The sequence below is a fragment of the Ranitomeya imitator genome, chromosome 8 (assembly GCF_032444005.1).
Source record: "Ranitomeya imitator isolate aRanImi1 chromosome 8, aRanImi1.pri, whole genome shotgun sequence".
Taxonomy (NCBI): domain Eukaryota; kingdom Metazoa; phylum Chordata; class Amphibia; order Anura; family Dendrobatidae; genus Ranitomeya; species Ranitomeya imitator.
In genome coordinates this window covers 19,031,515-19,049,399 of record NC_091289.1, presented here as the reverse complement: position 1 = coordinate 19,049,399, position 17,885 = coordinate 19,031,515, and the positions used below count along the sequence as shown (strand labels likewise).

General features: G+C 40.4%; 1 protein-coding gene across 19 annotated transcripts in view; it reads right to left on the bottom strand.

Moving 5' to 3' along the window:
• Positions 1-17,885, bottom strand: part of FOXP1 (forkhead box P1) — a 704,299-nt gene that overhangs the window by 115,026 nt on the left and 571,388 nt on the right. For 13 of the 19 annotated variants that reach the window (XM_069736485.1, XM_069736483.1, XM_069736488.1 and 10 more), the window contains 2 exons: positions 9,549-9,686; positions 6,498-6,587 (listed from right to left, as the gene is read on the bottom strand). In XM_069736485.1, the coding sequence (XP_069592586.1) occupies positions 6,498-6,587; positions 9,549-9,686 (228 nt within the window). The remainder of the gene's footprint in view (positions 1-6,497; positions 6,588-9,548; positions 9,687-17,885) is intronic. The other 6 variants (XM_069736487.1, XM_069736491.1, XM_069736498.1 and 3 more) reach the window with 1 other exon arrangement.

Here is a 17,885-nt window from a genome sequence, read left to right as displayed (position 1 = left end):
TTGTTCAGCCGTGCACTTCGGTGTGCTTTACAAGAGAACATCTGTCTGATTCCTCTGGCAGCAGCATATCTCACTAAGAACAAAATGATCGGCAATCCAAAAGTTGACATCATCCATTGTGAAAGAGTCAGGAGGCCATCATATATTAGATTATCGACTGAGTCCCTTAATATTAGTAGGTTCGGCCGGCGTTAACCTAATGTGTATGGGAGCCTTAAGACAGAGTGGTTTGATGGGGTCCCAACTGGCACCCCACCAGCCTCCATAACTTTCAAAAAAGGTCAAGGAATGTGATAGAAGACTCTTCAACCAATACAAAAGCTCTGCACTAGAAATAGGGCCAGATTAAAGGAAGAATTAAATGCCATAGGGCTGTCACCATCTATGAACCTTCACCTGGCTCCTCAAGAAGATGACAATTCTCTGATACCTCGCACAGTACCCTCAGACTGGGGTTGTATTTCAGCAGCATACGGCGGAAGTCTTAGGGCACTGTATGGAATTCTTATTTTAGTACCGTGATCTATTATTTGGCAGCATAGTAGTGCTATTCTGGTACAAGTAAGGCAGTATTATTTTGTTCCACTCAATGGTGGTATTACTTGGAATTTTTGCAGCATAGTTTCCATTTTTCTCCCAACAGAGAGGGTCCACTCAGTGTCTTTTTGCAAAGGGGTATAAACAAAGATAAACTTAGACATACACTTTAGATAGTTGTCCTCCAAATGCTTGATTGGCCAACAGCTGCTCCTCCTGACCCCACATACATGCATACTCAGTATGGCTGAGCGTGCATGTGGTCTGAACATCAAGAGGGCATTCAGCCATCAGTGTAATGCAATGCACGGACTGACAATGCATCTTCTGAACAGATTGTGACAGCTTCATAGAAATATATTAAGCCGTTATGCTGGAGTCAGGGAGACAAACAGCCAGTTCGTACATTACGGTCCAAGATCGGACCGATGATGACGGATGTCTGAAAGAACCCTTACACCTTCAGGAGGTGGGTAAACTTCCCGAAGAACTAAAGAATCAGACATGTTAAAATCAAACATGCCAAATACACCCTTCCTCCAACATTCAACGGGAAGGAGTGTTGACACCATGAAACACAAGACATTGATCTATTGAGTATGGCCATTGGCCACCTTCATCCATCTAAGATCAATTACACTGCCTTCAATCTTTCCAAAACAACATAAGGGCATACAAAAGACTCAATGACCCACTGTTCATCCTCTCGCTTACAGGTAGTATATTTAAAAACAAGGATGGACAACACTGTACATCCTGGCCCTATATAGGAGCAATGGCAAAAGCAACTGCCAGGCACAACTATCAAAAAATTATCCAAGATGACCATGAATAAGTAAAGCTCCATCCGCCAATGAAAAAGCCTCTCAGTATATTTCCTTCGTCAAGGGTCTGTGAACCCAAAACGATCAGTAAAAATTTTTTTTTTTTTTTATCGTAAGGTCATTTTCCAACAAAGATTTGGATTGTTCATAATGCTGTTAATCAGCAAACACTGGTTCTTTCCCCAATAGGTGGAGCCTTATAAAAGGCGAAGCTAAAAAAGACAGATGACTACAGTGATTTCATACAGTTATCTGGAACTCCGGCTGTGAAGAACATGAGAAAACATGACACTAAAGGTTATTTTAACATTAAGTCATGTAAAAGGGAAACGGCCTAATAAAGAGGTTATTCCTCTGCACACCAGGGAATAAATGTGTCGCTACCGGGAGAGGCCCTTTTCCTGTCTATCTTGGCCAAAAGCAGATCAGTTGGTGTTCATGTTGGACACTCCAAAAAAAAAATAGAATGAAAAGAAAAAAAAAAAAAATAGACATAGGGTCTGTTAACCCAACCAAGCCAGAACTCTAAAGTCATCCAAAAACTAGGTCTAATATACCAAGTAAGAGGTTAATTGTTAAAGGATCATTAAAAAAAATTTGATGCCTTTGAAAACAAAGAGGCACAAAACAACAACAGGGGGCGAGAGCCTGTCAGCCACAAGGGAAAAGATCCATAATTCTTATTCTCTTTTTTTTTTTTTTAAAGCTGTTAGAAATCGGATTCAAGTAAGAAAAAAAAAAGGAAAAGACTGGCAGAAGGAGAGCGCAACCCTCTGGAGGTTACAGCCATTTCCTGTGATCAAGAATAATGCGCTTCAAAAGTTGGTTTTTCCCAATTCTGTTGATCAATTGCGCCTCCTCTATCTAACACTCTCTTCTCTATTTTTTTTTTTTTTTTACTGTTTACATCTGATGTGACTCAATGACAAGCGGTGTCTGAGCCGCCGAAACAGAACTGTCATGTTGATTTATGAGTGCGTCAAACCACGACTTGTCCAAACTGAAGCTTGCAGTTCATTAATTACAGAGTTGTGACTTTGAAGTCAGCTCTCAGACTGCGGTTTCTAACATTTGGCTTAATTTGTATGCTCTTGAATGTGGATCTCTGAGGGGGAAAAAGAAAAAAAAAAAACGAAATTCCCTTCTTGTCTTTGAACTTCTTTTGACCGCACAATAATCATCCCTTTGTCCACAGTGATGCCTGCATCTCAGAGTCATTAACACGCATTGAATTGCTACTGATGAATAAGCCCTACTGAATTAAAGCAACAGCCAGCAAAACAAAGCTAAGAGCATTTTGCGCCGCGATATCTCCCAATTACATGCATTTCTCTCCTCGTGCCATTTCCATTTTAATTACTGTTGGCCCGTTAGATTTACATTTTAGACACTTTCTAATCTGTTTCCCTTTTTTTTTTCTACAGGACTAGGAGCACTCCTCGTAATGAAATGGATGGGCAGAAACAGAACGTTTGTGTCCATGTCAACAACTCCGCAACCTGCCCGCTGATGGCATTGTTTAGCAGGTGAATCAACCTGTGAGGAAGAGCCAAGAGGGCATCCGGCAAGATTTTTATTCTACTGTTAGAGGTTTTTTTAGTACTGTAAAGTCAAACTATTCCAAGGTGTTCATCTGATTTCCTTTTAAAGGAGGTTATCTAGGAGATCCCAACCCGATCCTGGTTGGTCTCTACTTTCTGTTCCATTTCTTCTCACCAGAAATGTTGTCCTCAGGAAGTGATTGGTTGAGCGAGGATTTTTTGGCTACTTTCAGTTTCGGCAGGGACAGGGACAAGAGGAGCATTAGTAAAGGAACTGCAGGAGCATCTCTTTTTGTTTGTTTTTTTTAAGATTATTTCCAGTTGGCAAAGAAAATACATGGCGCATGCACCAAGGCCAATTCGATAGGGCTTCAAGCCATTAGGAAGCCAAGCGGTTGTGCTTCTGCGCTGGGGTCTTGGTTTCGAATCCAACCAAGGGAGCAGAGACGGACATATCATTAGTGCAACCTGTGTGGTCGCACCAAGGTCCAAGACATAACAGGGCCCATTTTCTACCACCAAAGCACTATGCTGAGCTCTTAGGCTTCAAAGGCCCCAAAAATTGTTCTTGCGCATGGTCCCTCTCATGTGTTGCCAGTGCAAGGGAGTTTCCTTTTTTTTCTACTGTGTCCACGTACATAAATTGTTCTGGCACATGGGTCCTCTTGTGTGTCTGCCAGTGCAAGGGTGTTTCCCCTTTTTTCTCCCACTATGTTGGTGCTATGTCAATTTGTTGATGAGTGTTTCTTAGAGAAATGGCTAGAACAGTACTCACACATGGCTGACGTGCGCCGGCAAAAAGCGGCATGCTGAGGATTTTTGAATAACCCAGATGTAGAAACGCCTTCAATATTCAGGTCGAATTGCACCACTTTCTAGTAGACGTGAAATCTCCGCACCATAAATCATGTAATATACGGCAATCTTGCCAAAGCTTTTGGCGAGATCTGAAAATAATTTTCAGTATGGGGTAACAATACATGGTTGCAGATTCCCTTGGGATGAAAAAAGTTGGGGAATCCATGCCCTATACTTTTTACCGCAATTGCTTCTTTTATAAAGGGAGCAAGCAGCAAAAAAAAATAATATTTTTCGATGCGGTTTCACAAATAGGTCACAGATTTTACAAAAACAGGCCACCATAAAACAGCCTGCAACATAACATATATGGATTATAGATTACTTGCAATTATAGGCTGTTTTATGGCAATGAGGCTGCCAAGTTCAGGTCAGAACACCAACGTTCTCTTTTGTGCATCGTGGTCCGTACGTAGATGTGTGAAACGGGCAAGTCCTATAAAGCCTATGCATTAAGGTATTGATATATAAGTAACTATGTCACAAAAGGGCAAATTAGTGAGAATAAATCATCCCACAATCTGATAATTCCACTTAATGAAAAAACTTGGGTCCAGGTAATAGCAAATGCCCCCATAGCGGTTTAGTTCTACGACATGAGATCCTATAACACACCATCGATTGTCAGGTTTTTCTTCCGTGCACGAGACAGAAATGCGGTCTGAATAGACGGATGAGCGGGGGCTCACAATGGTGCCGGCCACATGAAGACATATGCTGTTCCCTCCACATAATGAGCCGGCCCTGCTTGTCCTATTTACACCGCATTTCACAGTTCATTATATCGGAGATGTAGGCACAACACCCACACCACATGGGACCGCGTCAGACTGGTGGGCGATGACGGCAGTAATTGGTCAGTTACATTTTACCAACTTATCATCCGACTGATCCAAATAAAATGTTAATTGGATTGGGCTTTCATCTGTACAATTTGTTTGATATCACCAGTGGCTCTCCAGTTGGGATCTAGAGGTGGCAATAGTCAGGGGTACACAAAGAACAAGGGGGGCTCAAGGCAAGATCAAAATTTAACCCCATTATGGTGTTGGATTTTGTCATATCTTCCTTCAGAAACACCTGGGAATGCCCTCGAAATGGCAACTTTTGTGTGTTTTTTTTTTTCAATTTTTTTTACTGAAGACATTTTGCTGCCCGATTTTTGACACTGGCTTGGCAAAATTGGGACTCTTGGCAAATGTGAAGTATATCTTGGGCTTGTTTCTCCTCCATGCTCTTTCCATTAACCTTACAGGAAATATATATCTCTCTCACTAACAATGCAATTCCCTTTGAATCTAGTTTTCAGTTCCCAGCAGAAAAGACGATGAGACCCCACATAAACGGACCCCATCATGGCCACATGGCCTGCCATTTCCAGGTTACAAGACAATCATCCCATTACTTGATGCATTACTCGAAAAACCAGCTGAAGCCTTATTGTCAAGGTTGGTCTCTTCTAGATGATTTAGGTTGTTGTCTTCATACAGATTCGATTATTAAAAAACAATGTTTTTTTTCCAACCTGTCCTCCCATAAGTATTTTACATCATGCCCTTTCCTCAAAAGTTCTCCTGCATGTTCCAAAAATCTAAAATTTGTTCAAGGTGGGATCACTCGTTGGGCAATAGTCCAACAGCAAGGGGCTGAAGGTAATGTTCTTTTCGCTTTGTCACTTTAAATTCTACAAACATGCCATTTCAGTTTTTTCTGCATTTTTTGTGTTTATGGGTTTTTTTATGTTTTGAGTTTGGCTTTTTTTTTCCTTCCATGTATCCCAGAGAACTTCAAAAGTGCTATAAAAAAAATCAAGTTTTACTTGCACAAAAAAAAAACTTGTTGCAAAAGAATGTCACGAAAACACTTTCAAATTCATGTTTTTGTTTTTTTACAAAAAGAGGCTAAGATGGGAGCATTCCAACAGCTGATGCTGGAGGAAAGAGGGATTGGACACGTCAAGTTTTTTGCGAGATCCCTTCGTTTTCCTAGGAAAACAAAGAGGTGTCTCGTGGCAGCTTAGTCCTTTTTTCCTACTGAAAATACATGGATGTTCATCTGTGCGGAGCATGCATATGCATTAGCAACATGGGATAAATAGCTGTCAGTCGGAGCAGCTTCCAGGACCCATGCTTGTTCATCCATTGGACCGATATGCATCAATCCGAGCAATGATGATATGGGCCATGCCCTTTTGGAAAATAGTATGGTCAACACATTAGATAGGGATCAACCAATATTGTTCATCGTCCAATAATAGGAACTTAGAGGAAAAGGTGGGGAAAAAAAAAAAAAAAAAAAAGCAAGTATCAAACAATAAAAAAAAGTTTAAAAAAACCCCAAAAAACTATGCCGCAAGATGGGCCTAGTTGAACTAAGACCGGGACCGGGTTCAGACTGCCATATTGAAAAGTAAGCCAGTCATGACGGTAAATTGCATACCTTTTTCATTGGATGCATTATTTTGATATGAATTGTAAAATGGACCAAACTGGTCCGTCATGTGCACTGGCACACTGGCTATGATGGGTCCATGTGCCGTCCACGGTGCACACAGACCGATAGTACGCCAGCTGGTCTGAATGAGCCCATTCTACTACTCCGCCATCAGGTTGCACAGTTTCCCTCCCTATGGCACAGTATAGTGGTTTACTACTGACTGGACCAGATCTCCAAAAACCGACCATGACCCATGGGCCAAGCCAAGAAAAGACAAAATTGCCCATGGCGCAGGATTTACCTCTTTCGGCTGTTTTCCTGCATGTTGTTGCTGTAACAGCTGAATCTGCAATTGCTCCTGTTGTTTCTTATAAAACTCCTGAAGCTGCTGCTGTGAAAAAAAGGGAAACCAGTGTCAGTTACCGTGTACCCGGTGACAATTCAGCATTTTTTTTTTTTTCATCTTGTGGCACAAAAGCGATTTGAAAAATAGCATTCTTTTATCTGGAATGTTCTGACCTTTGCGTTTGAAATCTGACAATAAATTCAGCGTGCTCGCGATGTTCTTGGCGTCGCCGTTTGAAAAGTAATCTACAAATTGTACTGATAGGAAACATGGTGTATCATTATTATTATTATTTTTTTCTCTCGCTCTCTCTTTCCCTTCTTCTTCTTCCCCATATAGGCTAATTAAAATAAGGCAAGGGATGACCTATGTTTGTAACAACAAAGACACGGTGCCCTTGGAGAGGAACATGGTAAATCTAGCCTGTTCGATGCGTGCTTTCATTTAAAATGATGGGTTTCAAGTACGGTTACCTCCAGCCACTATATACATGGACCTTAATCCACTCAATTTCATTAGACGGGATGAAAAAAAAAAAAAAAAAATGATAACCGAAGTAAAAGAAGGAACAGAATAAAAGCAAATGGAATCCATTGGAATAAAAAAAAAAACTGTATACAGAAAAATAGCACATAATTGGGAGGAGGACATGTCCCTCATACAGGGCAGAACATAGAGTGCATGAGTCTATAGACCCATAGGGCAAATGTCACTGCCAAGACCCGTAATAAAATGCAAATGGCACCCACAGCCACTTCCAGTGGAGTGCCTACCCTTGGCCCAATCTATGGTCTGTATTGTTGCAGAGTTTACACAGTGCCAGCAATAAATCTTAAGGATTGTTTATGATAACCCCTATTCATATGTCCTGGCAGGGGTGGGGAACCTCAGGCCCCAGGGCCCCTCGATGACCTTTTATCAGGCCCCTGACCAGATTTTCAGGGACCGCATTCTTGGGCAAGGAGCTGTATTTTGATGACAACCAGTTCATTTATTTCTTCTTGCTCCGTTAGGCTGGGTTGACACTGCGTCAATGGTGTCCGTTAGACGGACTACGTTACACCGCGGCATAAGCGCAGTGTCATGTAGTCCGTTATGGCCGCCATTGACTGCAATGTCGGACACATCGCTAGCGCACGCCCACAATGGGTGTGCACTAGGGATGTGCCGTCATTGAGTGACGGACCCGGAGACGCGGGCTGCAGCGTTTCCGGGTCCGTCACCGCTACCGCAGATAGAGCTAGCAGATGCTCTATCTGCGCTAGGGCAATGCAAATGCCGGCACTTGCGCTAACAGCAGCCCATTAGCGTATGTGCTGAATGGGCTGCTGCTGACGCAATATGAACTTAGCCTTAGCACACACACACAGTGTGAACTACTGAACATTGAAGGGCATGCAATGAAAGATTAAGTTCTGAAATCAGTGCCAGAGTCAGGATGTACTTTGTGGGCAGAGTTTGTACAGCCCCTGAAGGATGGTAAAAATATCGAAATGGCCCTTGGCAGAAAAAAAGATTCCCCACCCCTGCGGTAGGGTATAAGATTGATACAGAGGGGTCTCCTGCACAGGAGCAACCTCTCTGCATCAGTGCACAGTACAGGATTCCTCCTGTGAGCACAGCCCATACACTATGGGATATGTAGGTACAACCAAGCACTGGAGCCACTATTGTTCCGTCCTATCAATGGCTTCTGGGATACACCACTGAGGCCAGTAATTGGTTCCAGTAGCGACATGGGATGTAATCAATACAGCACAGTAAACAATGATTAAAAGAGCACCCGAGTTATGGGTCTTGCTATTCAGCGGCTAGAGATGGACAACTTGATTTGTGCTGCCCTAGTCCCGCATCTAATCTGATCCTCCATGGCAGCCGGTCTTCGCTCCTGCACCTGACATCCTTGGCACATCATTCTGGGCTTCCTAAGGCAAGCAACCAGGATGTTACATGAGGGACTTATAAGTGCCAGACAATCACAATGGCCCAGCCTTTTTGTACGAGGAGTCCCCTCTCCACTTTGAATAAGTCAATAGTAGATCACTCTATTCTAAGCAGATCAATCACTTAAAAATACCCTTGTATGGTATCGACTTCTTTTCTAATAAAAGGTTTTACCAACTCTGTTGGCCTAAACATCATGACCTTCTATTGGAGATAGGTCGGGAGATTCTCAGTTGCACTATGTAGACAGTGGTATTGTTTTTGTGCCACAGAAAATAAGATAGAAGATGATCGCAATTACAAATCCACCAATTCTCTTTTCCTCACATATATTTGGATAACTAGACAACCATTGGTCCTAACATTCACCAGACAGCGAAGAGTCTTTGAGATTGTTGACTCTAGCCTTACAGTTGAGTTTTGTAGACCCCTACCCAGGTTCTGCCATTGCCAAATTAGGTGAAGCTGAATGGACAAACCCAACACTATATGAAACTATATGGACAGTGGTCTTTATCTTTCTGAGCCACAGAAAGTAGGACAGAAGATGCTTACATTCATCTTTTTCTCCCATTCCCTCGGATAACTACACAACCATTGGTCCTAGCATTCACCAGAAAGTGAAGAGACTCAAGTCTTTTTAGGATTATAGAGTCTTGCTTTGCAGTTGAGTTTTAAAGACCCCCTAACCCTGGTTCTGATGTTGCCAAATTACTTGAAGCTCAGTGGACGAACCCAACATTATGCAAAACTCCCTTAAGTTTCTTCTTCATCCTTACATCCCAAAAATAATTAGCTTAGGTAGACAAAAAGTCTCAATGTGGCACCTGCCCAACTTTGGAAACCATGAACCTTTAGTGCATAGCAAAGCCCAATCCTTGTTCCCAAGCGGAGGTTGTGTGAGGAAAACTTGGTCCCATGTGTGGTGCTCCCACCCTTTTAGCAAATAAAGGATCAAGGAACCAATCTAAAAGGGTTTACCAAATCTACTAGGGAGAGGAAGGGATGTAAGGGCTTTCACTACCACTAGAGTTACTATGTCGTAGAGTCGGGAAACGTTACCTGCTGAAGCATGAGCGCTTGTTGTTGTTGAAGTAGGACCTGCAGCTGTTGGGGTGTAAGCACTTGCTGTTGGAGGATTTGTTGCATTTGCTGAGGAGTGATTACTTGGGGTGTCATCATAGCCACTGAGACTGGAACCTGCAAACAATAAATGCACATCTTAAAAACACGGGAAGTTCACCGGCCGTTGTAACCCCTACCGTCTCCGCCAATGCAGACAGGACGTCATGCAAATTCCATTTCAGACCCTCTTCCCCAGCCACCTAAAACTGCTACCTAAGAAATGCATATATCATATTGTCTGCTCAGCTGAGGACTGCTTCCCGGGCTTCATCCAACGTACAGATGTTTCCAATTCTCCCTCCCCCCCCCCACCAACATATTATGTGAGATACCATTAAAGCAGTTTTCTGTGACATTTCGATGACAAACAGCTACAGTGATGAACCTGATAGCATTTCATATTTGCAACTGTTAACACATTTCTGCTCAGGCGTTTCTGTTAAAGAACCTGTACTGCGTATTTGAAAGGATGATGTCTTCTTCAGATAAAACACTGACATTAAAATGACAGGCTGTCTCGGCCAAGGTTACACAAATTGTATTCAAGCGGCTACCTAATGACAATGCTACGAAGGCTGCAAGCTTCCTAGAATGTAATTTACCTATTCAAAATAATCACCGCACTTGTGTTTAATTTGCCAGCGTGCGGGAGGCATATTGTCAGGCACAAAAAAAATAATTAAAAAAAAAAAAAACAAATTTTCCTTTAAATGATAAAACTGTATAATCATAGGAATGTGTGTATCAATAGATTAAAAAAAATTCCTTTATGCAAAAAGACGATTAATTCACATACGGTAATCAGATATTTAGGATATAAATAAAAATAGAAATATGTAATATTTATTTAGAACACTTATTTCTTGCTTGAGTATATATATATATATATATATATATATATATATATATATATATATATATATACACACACACACACATACACACATATACCGTATATATATATATATATATATATATATATATATATATATATATATATATATATACACACACACACATCTATAAAAACACAGATATATTTTCAAAATAAATTATATTATTTACAATATATATATTTGATAAATTATACAGTATATATTTATAATACACATATTATATATTGTAAATAATAGATAGATAAAAGTATACCGTAACTTATAGATATAAATAAAAAAAATAAAGACTAAAATTCATTCAGTTCCCCCCCAAAAATAAAAAAGGTGCGTATCAATAAAAATAGCAGTGGAAATATTTTTTTAAAGATTATAAACATCAAAAGTACGCAAATAAAAATAAAATAAAAAAAATTATGTTTCTTTTTTTTTGCAGATATATACAAATGCTTTGCTATTTTTTTTTTTTTGCTGCAATTAAAAAAATACAATATGAAAACCGATCTAAAAGGATATGGCTGTAAATGAACGTTTAAAGAAAAAAAAATGAAATAAAAAGCTTTCCAATAAAGCGGTAAGCAAAAGACAGAAATGCTGCATTAATTTTATGTAACATAATGCCTTAATATGCAGTTTATCTTGCCTTTTTTCACTTGGGTTCTTCTGTCATTTGCATAGTGAGCTCTCTCCTAATTTCACAGTCATTATGCACTGATGTCCTTATTTCTCAGCATCACTAATTTTGATTAACTTAAAATGGTTCTTGAAGGTCAGATACATAGTAACGACATATTCCTCGGCATTGTTGCATAAATCCACTTTTTTTTTCTCTTATCCCCCCAGTGTGTGTGTGTGTGTGTGTGGGTTGCAAAAAAAAAGGAAAAAAAAAAAAAAAGAGAGTTTTCATTTTCCTTGTAATGGATTAGGTCTATGGAGAAGTCACGCTGACATTACAGGAAGAGTTTGCCAATGCATGGTAAACAATTTTGGGCATCGTGGGCCCCGGGCTGGACATTTTTTTTTTTTTTTGAACCACTGGCATCGGTTCAATGGAAACTCCCTGTTGTAATGTTCGCGGACTACGTTTGATTCAAGAATATCAACAAACTGGCACTGTGGCAATTCCTCGGAGAGCTCTATCATCAAAAGCAGAGAGGTGTAATCCCATTAATTCGGTCTATTCCGTTCTGCATTGCTTTCAAAATACAACGAGCCATTCAATAAATACAATTTACCGGGCAACATCACTCATCTGCCTTAATGCCCAAATCATTCTATGGCAAAACAAGTTTACTTTTCCTTGAGGTTTCCCCCCTTTGCCATTAAAATGTCGCTCTAAGCAAACAACAGAAGCCTACCTTCAACGACGGGTTGTCAATTTTTGTTTTATTTGCCCTCAAAAAAAAAAAGTTGGAGTCTCGTCAAGACAAACATTCAATGACTGTAGGAATAGAAATAGAAAAAAAAAGCAACTAGAAAAAATAGTTGCCGGTACTACACAATCATCTTTCCTGGATCTGTAAATTTAGGTGCTTCGTTGACTTTTACTTTGGCAGTAAAAAGTCGAAACGCAAATATAAAGGGGTGAACGACCTTTCCCGTCAAGGTTTGTTGGCTAGACCAATCTAAGGGGAAAGAAAAAAAATTACAGTACCAAAATTTTTTTTTTGCACTCCCTCCCTAAATTTTAAAAATAGTTCCCACCACCAAAGGGCAACGCGAACTAGCGCTAACCCATAATAGCCCACACTTTATTACCCATTACTACCGAGGTCATTAGCGGCAAGAATGATTGTCCTGGTCTTAACCTATTGATCATTGTAACTACTATCATTTAATCCCGCGTCGAGCTTCTCTAAAGCAGCTAAGAGCACACCAGAGAGAGTGGTTTATTGTGGAGAAATATAGCCAAGCGTTGGGAAATTACACTTTGATTCATAAAATCTACCCGGTGGTTTAAATCAATAGTATTTAAAACAGTCATGTAACTTCTTAAGTAGAACTCTCTAATATTTATGACTCCCATATCGAATGTACTCAGTCAAAACTAAACTTCAGGCTGGCACTCTCGACACAACCCCTCCACGCAAGCATTGATTTCGGAGAAGGAGGGGAGAAAAAAAAAAAAGGGGAAGTTTTTCTAAAAAAAAAAAATGCTCTCTCTCACTTTCAATTGAATTTGCAGCTGCAAAGAAACTAAAACATCTCTGACCGGCTCGGTGGTTCTCTGCATGGACAACGATAGCGCATGACCACAGAGGTGCCAACAATTTTTAAAAAGTATGTAGGTATGAAAAAAAATAATTAGGATTCCAGATGGCAATATACAACCGATCCCCTCCCCCCCCCCCAACCCAATATAAAGCTTTAGGGGTTCTGTAATGCAAATGATACTGTTAGTAGAAAAATTAACCCCTGTGCTGTTAAGAGGACAGGCAGGGGTAAGTGTCCGTGTGAAGGGTTAAAAGTCCAACCATTACAATATTTTACCTAGAGGTTGATTAATCTGGTCCAGATGGGATGGGGGAAAAAAAAAAAGGAAGCAAGGTTCATCACAATCATGCACAAAAAAATCCCATGGTGAAGGCACAGGATAGAGTAACATCACAAGTGCCCGCAGGTCACATGACATGCAACAACCCAAGTATGCACGAGTAAAGAAGTCGGGGTGACAACTCAGATTTTTTCTCTCCTTTGCATTACACTGGCAAAATAAATAAAAAAAAGATATTGTTGGGGAAGATCTACTGGAAAAAGTGGACCAATTCAAAATGGAAGGGTAGGCTGGTTAGAGCAATAGGGCAGTTACTGACTGCATTTCTGAACATACAACTACGAAGATTTTGGACTCTGAAAGTAAGGAAGGAATGATTGGAAAGGTACTTTGTACAAAGTGCAACCATTCAGGGGTCAGGGTATGCGATTACCGGTCAATGCAATCCAATATTTACATCCAGCCAGAGCAATAGTGGACACGGGGACGTCTGCCAACTGTGGTCCTGAACATACAAAAATCTACAAAAACAGACACCAATGACCTGTAACCTGACCTTGTTCATGCAGAAAATGTGTTCAAAAGTCACACTAAAGCCAATCACATTCTTGCGTACAAAAGTTTGAACTTGGTGGGACAAATTGAAAGCGGGGTTTCAAGAAAAGCATAGACCTTGATAACCCTACAGCCAATGACCAAATGGAGCATGTGGCAAGTCAAGCCAGTCATTGAACTCTATGTTTTTTTATAAGATACTTGCTAAAGGTGCCCATACACATAGGCTCTGATCGACTATCTGGGGATTCCCAACTTTCTGATGACTGATGGTGTCAGAGAAAAGAGAAGTGTTGAATTTCAGCCCCCCAAATGTGTTACTCCCCTTTTCCACTAAAAACACAAAGAAGTGCATGGGGGGGGGAGATATCGAAAGAATAATCGACAGCCAATGAATGTGTATGTTTCACACAGCCATGTCACACAGTTCAAATACAGAACCATGATGTAAGGACCATCTGCGGGTCTCCTGGCCCAAACTCAACAGCAACAAACGCGCATATATGTTGACACATGTCTTCCAACCCAAACTCAACAACTACATAGGCGCACAGATGTTAACGCAGGTCTTCTAACCCAAACTCAACTACTAACCAGGCGCACAGATGTTGACACAGGTCTTCTAACCCAAACTCAACTACTACCCAGGCGCACAGATGTTGACACAGGTCTTCTAACCCAAACTCAACTACTAACCAGGCGCACAGATGTTGACACAGGTCTTCTAACCCAAACTCAACTACTAACCAGGCGCACAGATGTTGACACAGGTCTTCTAACCCAAACTCAACTACTAACCAGGCGCACAGATGTTGACACAGGTCTTCTAACCCAAACTCAACTACTAACCAGGTGCACAGATGTTGACGCTGGTCTTCTAACCCAAACTCAACAACCACATAGGTGCATATATTTTGACATGGGTCTTCTAACCCAAACTCAATAACTACATAGGTGCATATATGTTGATGCAGGTCTTCTAATCCAAAATTAACTACATAGGCGCACAGATGTTGACGCAGGTCTTCTAACCCAAACTCAACAACAACATAGGTGCATATATGTTGACGCGGGTCTTCTAACCCAATCTCAACTACTAAATAGGCGCACATATGTTGACGCGGGTCTTCTAACAAACTCAACAACTAGTGCAGCTCAGAAGATTCGCGAGCAGTCGTCCTAGGACTGTGATACATGGACTTGTGAGACTGACCTTAACAGGCCCATTGCTTCACCTGGCCCAACAGGGCACAATTTAGGGCAGGTTGTACCAAATTCATCAATTAATGATTAGAAATATTGTGATGCATCGTTCGGACGTCATGAGAAGTCAACGGTTAGTAATACCACCACAATTAGTGAGCCATAACATTTGTATACCAAGCCAACAAAAACAGAAAGAGCTTCCATATGAATAATTACTATAATACAGTTTGGGAATGGAAAAGGTCACAGTGTGACCAAAAACACAACATTCAAGTCCCCCAATTCCAAATCTACAATTTATTGAAAATATTACAATAGATGTTTGATTTTTTCTTTTTACCTCCCTCCTGCTTCGTCCCCCTCCTCTACCTTCCCACATGGCAAGATTCATTAATGTAAATTATAAAACTGCCTGCGAGTCATTCGCCCGCTTCTCACAAAGGCCCTTTTTATGTAAATAAAAACTGTTCTCATTTACAGAAGCAGGATTTGATATAATGTGGGAGGCGGTTATGATCAGGTTGGGCAGAGATAGAATCGTGTTCTTCTTCTCCCGTGCGGTTCACTGGGGGTGACTCGACGCCCCTGATCTTATCTCTCCATTCGTATTCATCGCCAGCCTTCAGCTTTACCTGCCAGGTTAATTGTTTTAGCGACAATAAAATACTCCATTCCGTTGCTCGGAACAAAAAAAAAAAAAATAGAAGGCGGCTCGGGATAATTAAACCCTGTTAATATCAGGCGTCAATACAGAAAAAAAAGTTATTATTTTCTTATTTCTTATCTTTATTTTTTTCATTACTCTTTCTATTATTTTTCGACAATGCACAACAAAAAAAATTCTGTAATAAAAAAAAATAGCTCATTAAGTCCAATTACAATAATAATAAATGCAAACACTTGTGCCGAAATTACCAGCTGAACCTAAGTGCTGTGCATTTATTTATGCGAATTACAAAAACATTTATGTTAATAGAGTCGGAAAACATTGGATATTTTTCACTTCTCCGAAAAAATATCCGACTGGAGATAACATTACACTTTTTTTTTTCTTCCTCTCCTTTCCCTGGTAGAAATGTGTAATGTCATTTACAGCTTTGATGAACGAGCTGGCTGACCTACCCCCCTTTCCTCATCTCTATTTGCTCTTTTTAAGTTGTAAGGAGCAAGGTACAAATTCATCAATGCCAAAAAAAAACAAAACGTTATCAAAGACTTCCCTTTAAGAATAAAAAAAAATAATTGTAAAAAAAACAAAAAACTTTTGTCGATACTTAGTGATTTGGACGGGTGTCTGTTCTCACCCATTACTGACACCTTCGTCTACAGATTACAGTCGAACCCAAGGGTGCAAATTAGGTACTGATGAGAAAACATCAGTCCAATCTTTGACAATTTTGGCATTCGATGATTTACTATGAAAGAAGACACTCCAACCAGACAACCCTTTTTTTGGGGGAAGGGGGGGGCAAAGGTCAGAAGATGTTAAAACAAAAGAAAAATTCTAGATATACAAGGCATGGCCATGGAAAAATCAAAGGCCATTGGAAAACCAAGATTTGACATAAAATAGTCATCCGGCAATTAAAATAATTGTATCAAGAATCGTTATCTTTGGAGGATACAAAAAAAAAAAGTGAAATAAATTAAACTGCTACCATCGTCACAGGTTAGATAAAAATCTAAATTTAATGTATTCTGTCTTGTGTCATCTTGTTTTGTCAAGACATGAAAAAGAATAAGGAAATACAAGGCAGGGAAAGAAAAGAAAAAGGAAAAAAAAAAAAAACAGAAGCCCTTGAGATATCGCAGATGACGACCTTTGAGATGCTGTCGGTTTACCCTATTCTGGGCTATTTGCACAACGATGTCTCAGATTTAAGGAGCTGATAGACCTCAAAAGAACCAAAGAGCAGTTCATTGTTTAACTGGCAGGTTCCATCTCTCACCTAATCAATGGCCGTCCAGTTCTTCACGTTACGGCTGGGGGTGTAAATGAATGACAACTACGTTTCGTTACTAAATATTCATTGCGCTTGATGTTGGACTGGATGAGAGCTCAAGGTCCATCAACCGGTGGAGAAGGTAAAGACCCTGGAAGTAGACAGCAGGATTCCCGAGTCTCTACTATCTGTGTACTCTCCCTTCTCTTAGGAAAATAGTAATGAACCCACCACAAAAAAAAAAAAAAAATCTATAAAAAAACGTAATTGAAGTCTGTGCAGGGGAAAGAAAACAAGTTTCCAGTAACCCATGTCTGCACTCCATAAAACAAACAAACTGAGTCGTAAGCAGCCAAGTCTGGACCAAACAATAACAATTTTAACTGATGGTGTCAGAACTTTCCCACAATCTCTCTGTGCAGGTGTTGTGTGTGTATTTCCCCTTCTATTTATTTTCCCAAAACGAGAGAGGAAAATCAATAATTCCGAATGCAGGACAGAACATTTGTTACAGATTAAGACTTATTAATGGGACCGACTTAAAATAAACATGACTCGGGGATTGCAAATCGTTTCATCAGTTGGGATGAGAGAGGGGAACGTAACCTTTTTTACTGCCTCGCTGCCATTTATTATTATGGGACGGGGTAGGGTAGCTCTGATGGCGAATGGATGTGTAGAGGGGTTAGTTGCTCGGCATCGGGATATCACAACTAAACCTCACATTATGCAGCCCTAAGAGTTAAAGCCAGTGCAGCTCTTTGCAATAGAGAAGCAATAGTAAAAAGAAAAACTAATAGAGGCCGATTATAGGACTGAAAGAGAAATAAGGCGACACCCTTTGAAATACCCCGAAAAAAGGCAGACGGCCTGGATACTGCACAGTTGATATCAGCACCTTTAAGAAGGTCATTTTGTAATACACCGAGTAGCAAGAGGATGAAGGATTTGTATGTCGTCGTTACATTGATGACGTCCCCCAGACCAAACTTCACTCTCAGCCTGCGTTATTGTGTTACACACAGACAACAGACATTGCACAGGTGACACAACAGACGCCGATAAACCACAATTTTATTGTGTCTACTTGCTAATTATTTCAAGGCCTGAAGAACAGAGCAGCTTGTAATAAAGCAGTCTGTACAGTAAGATGTGTGGAGAGTGAACTGTGCAAGTCTGGGAA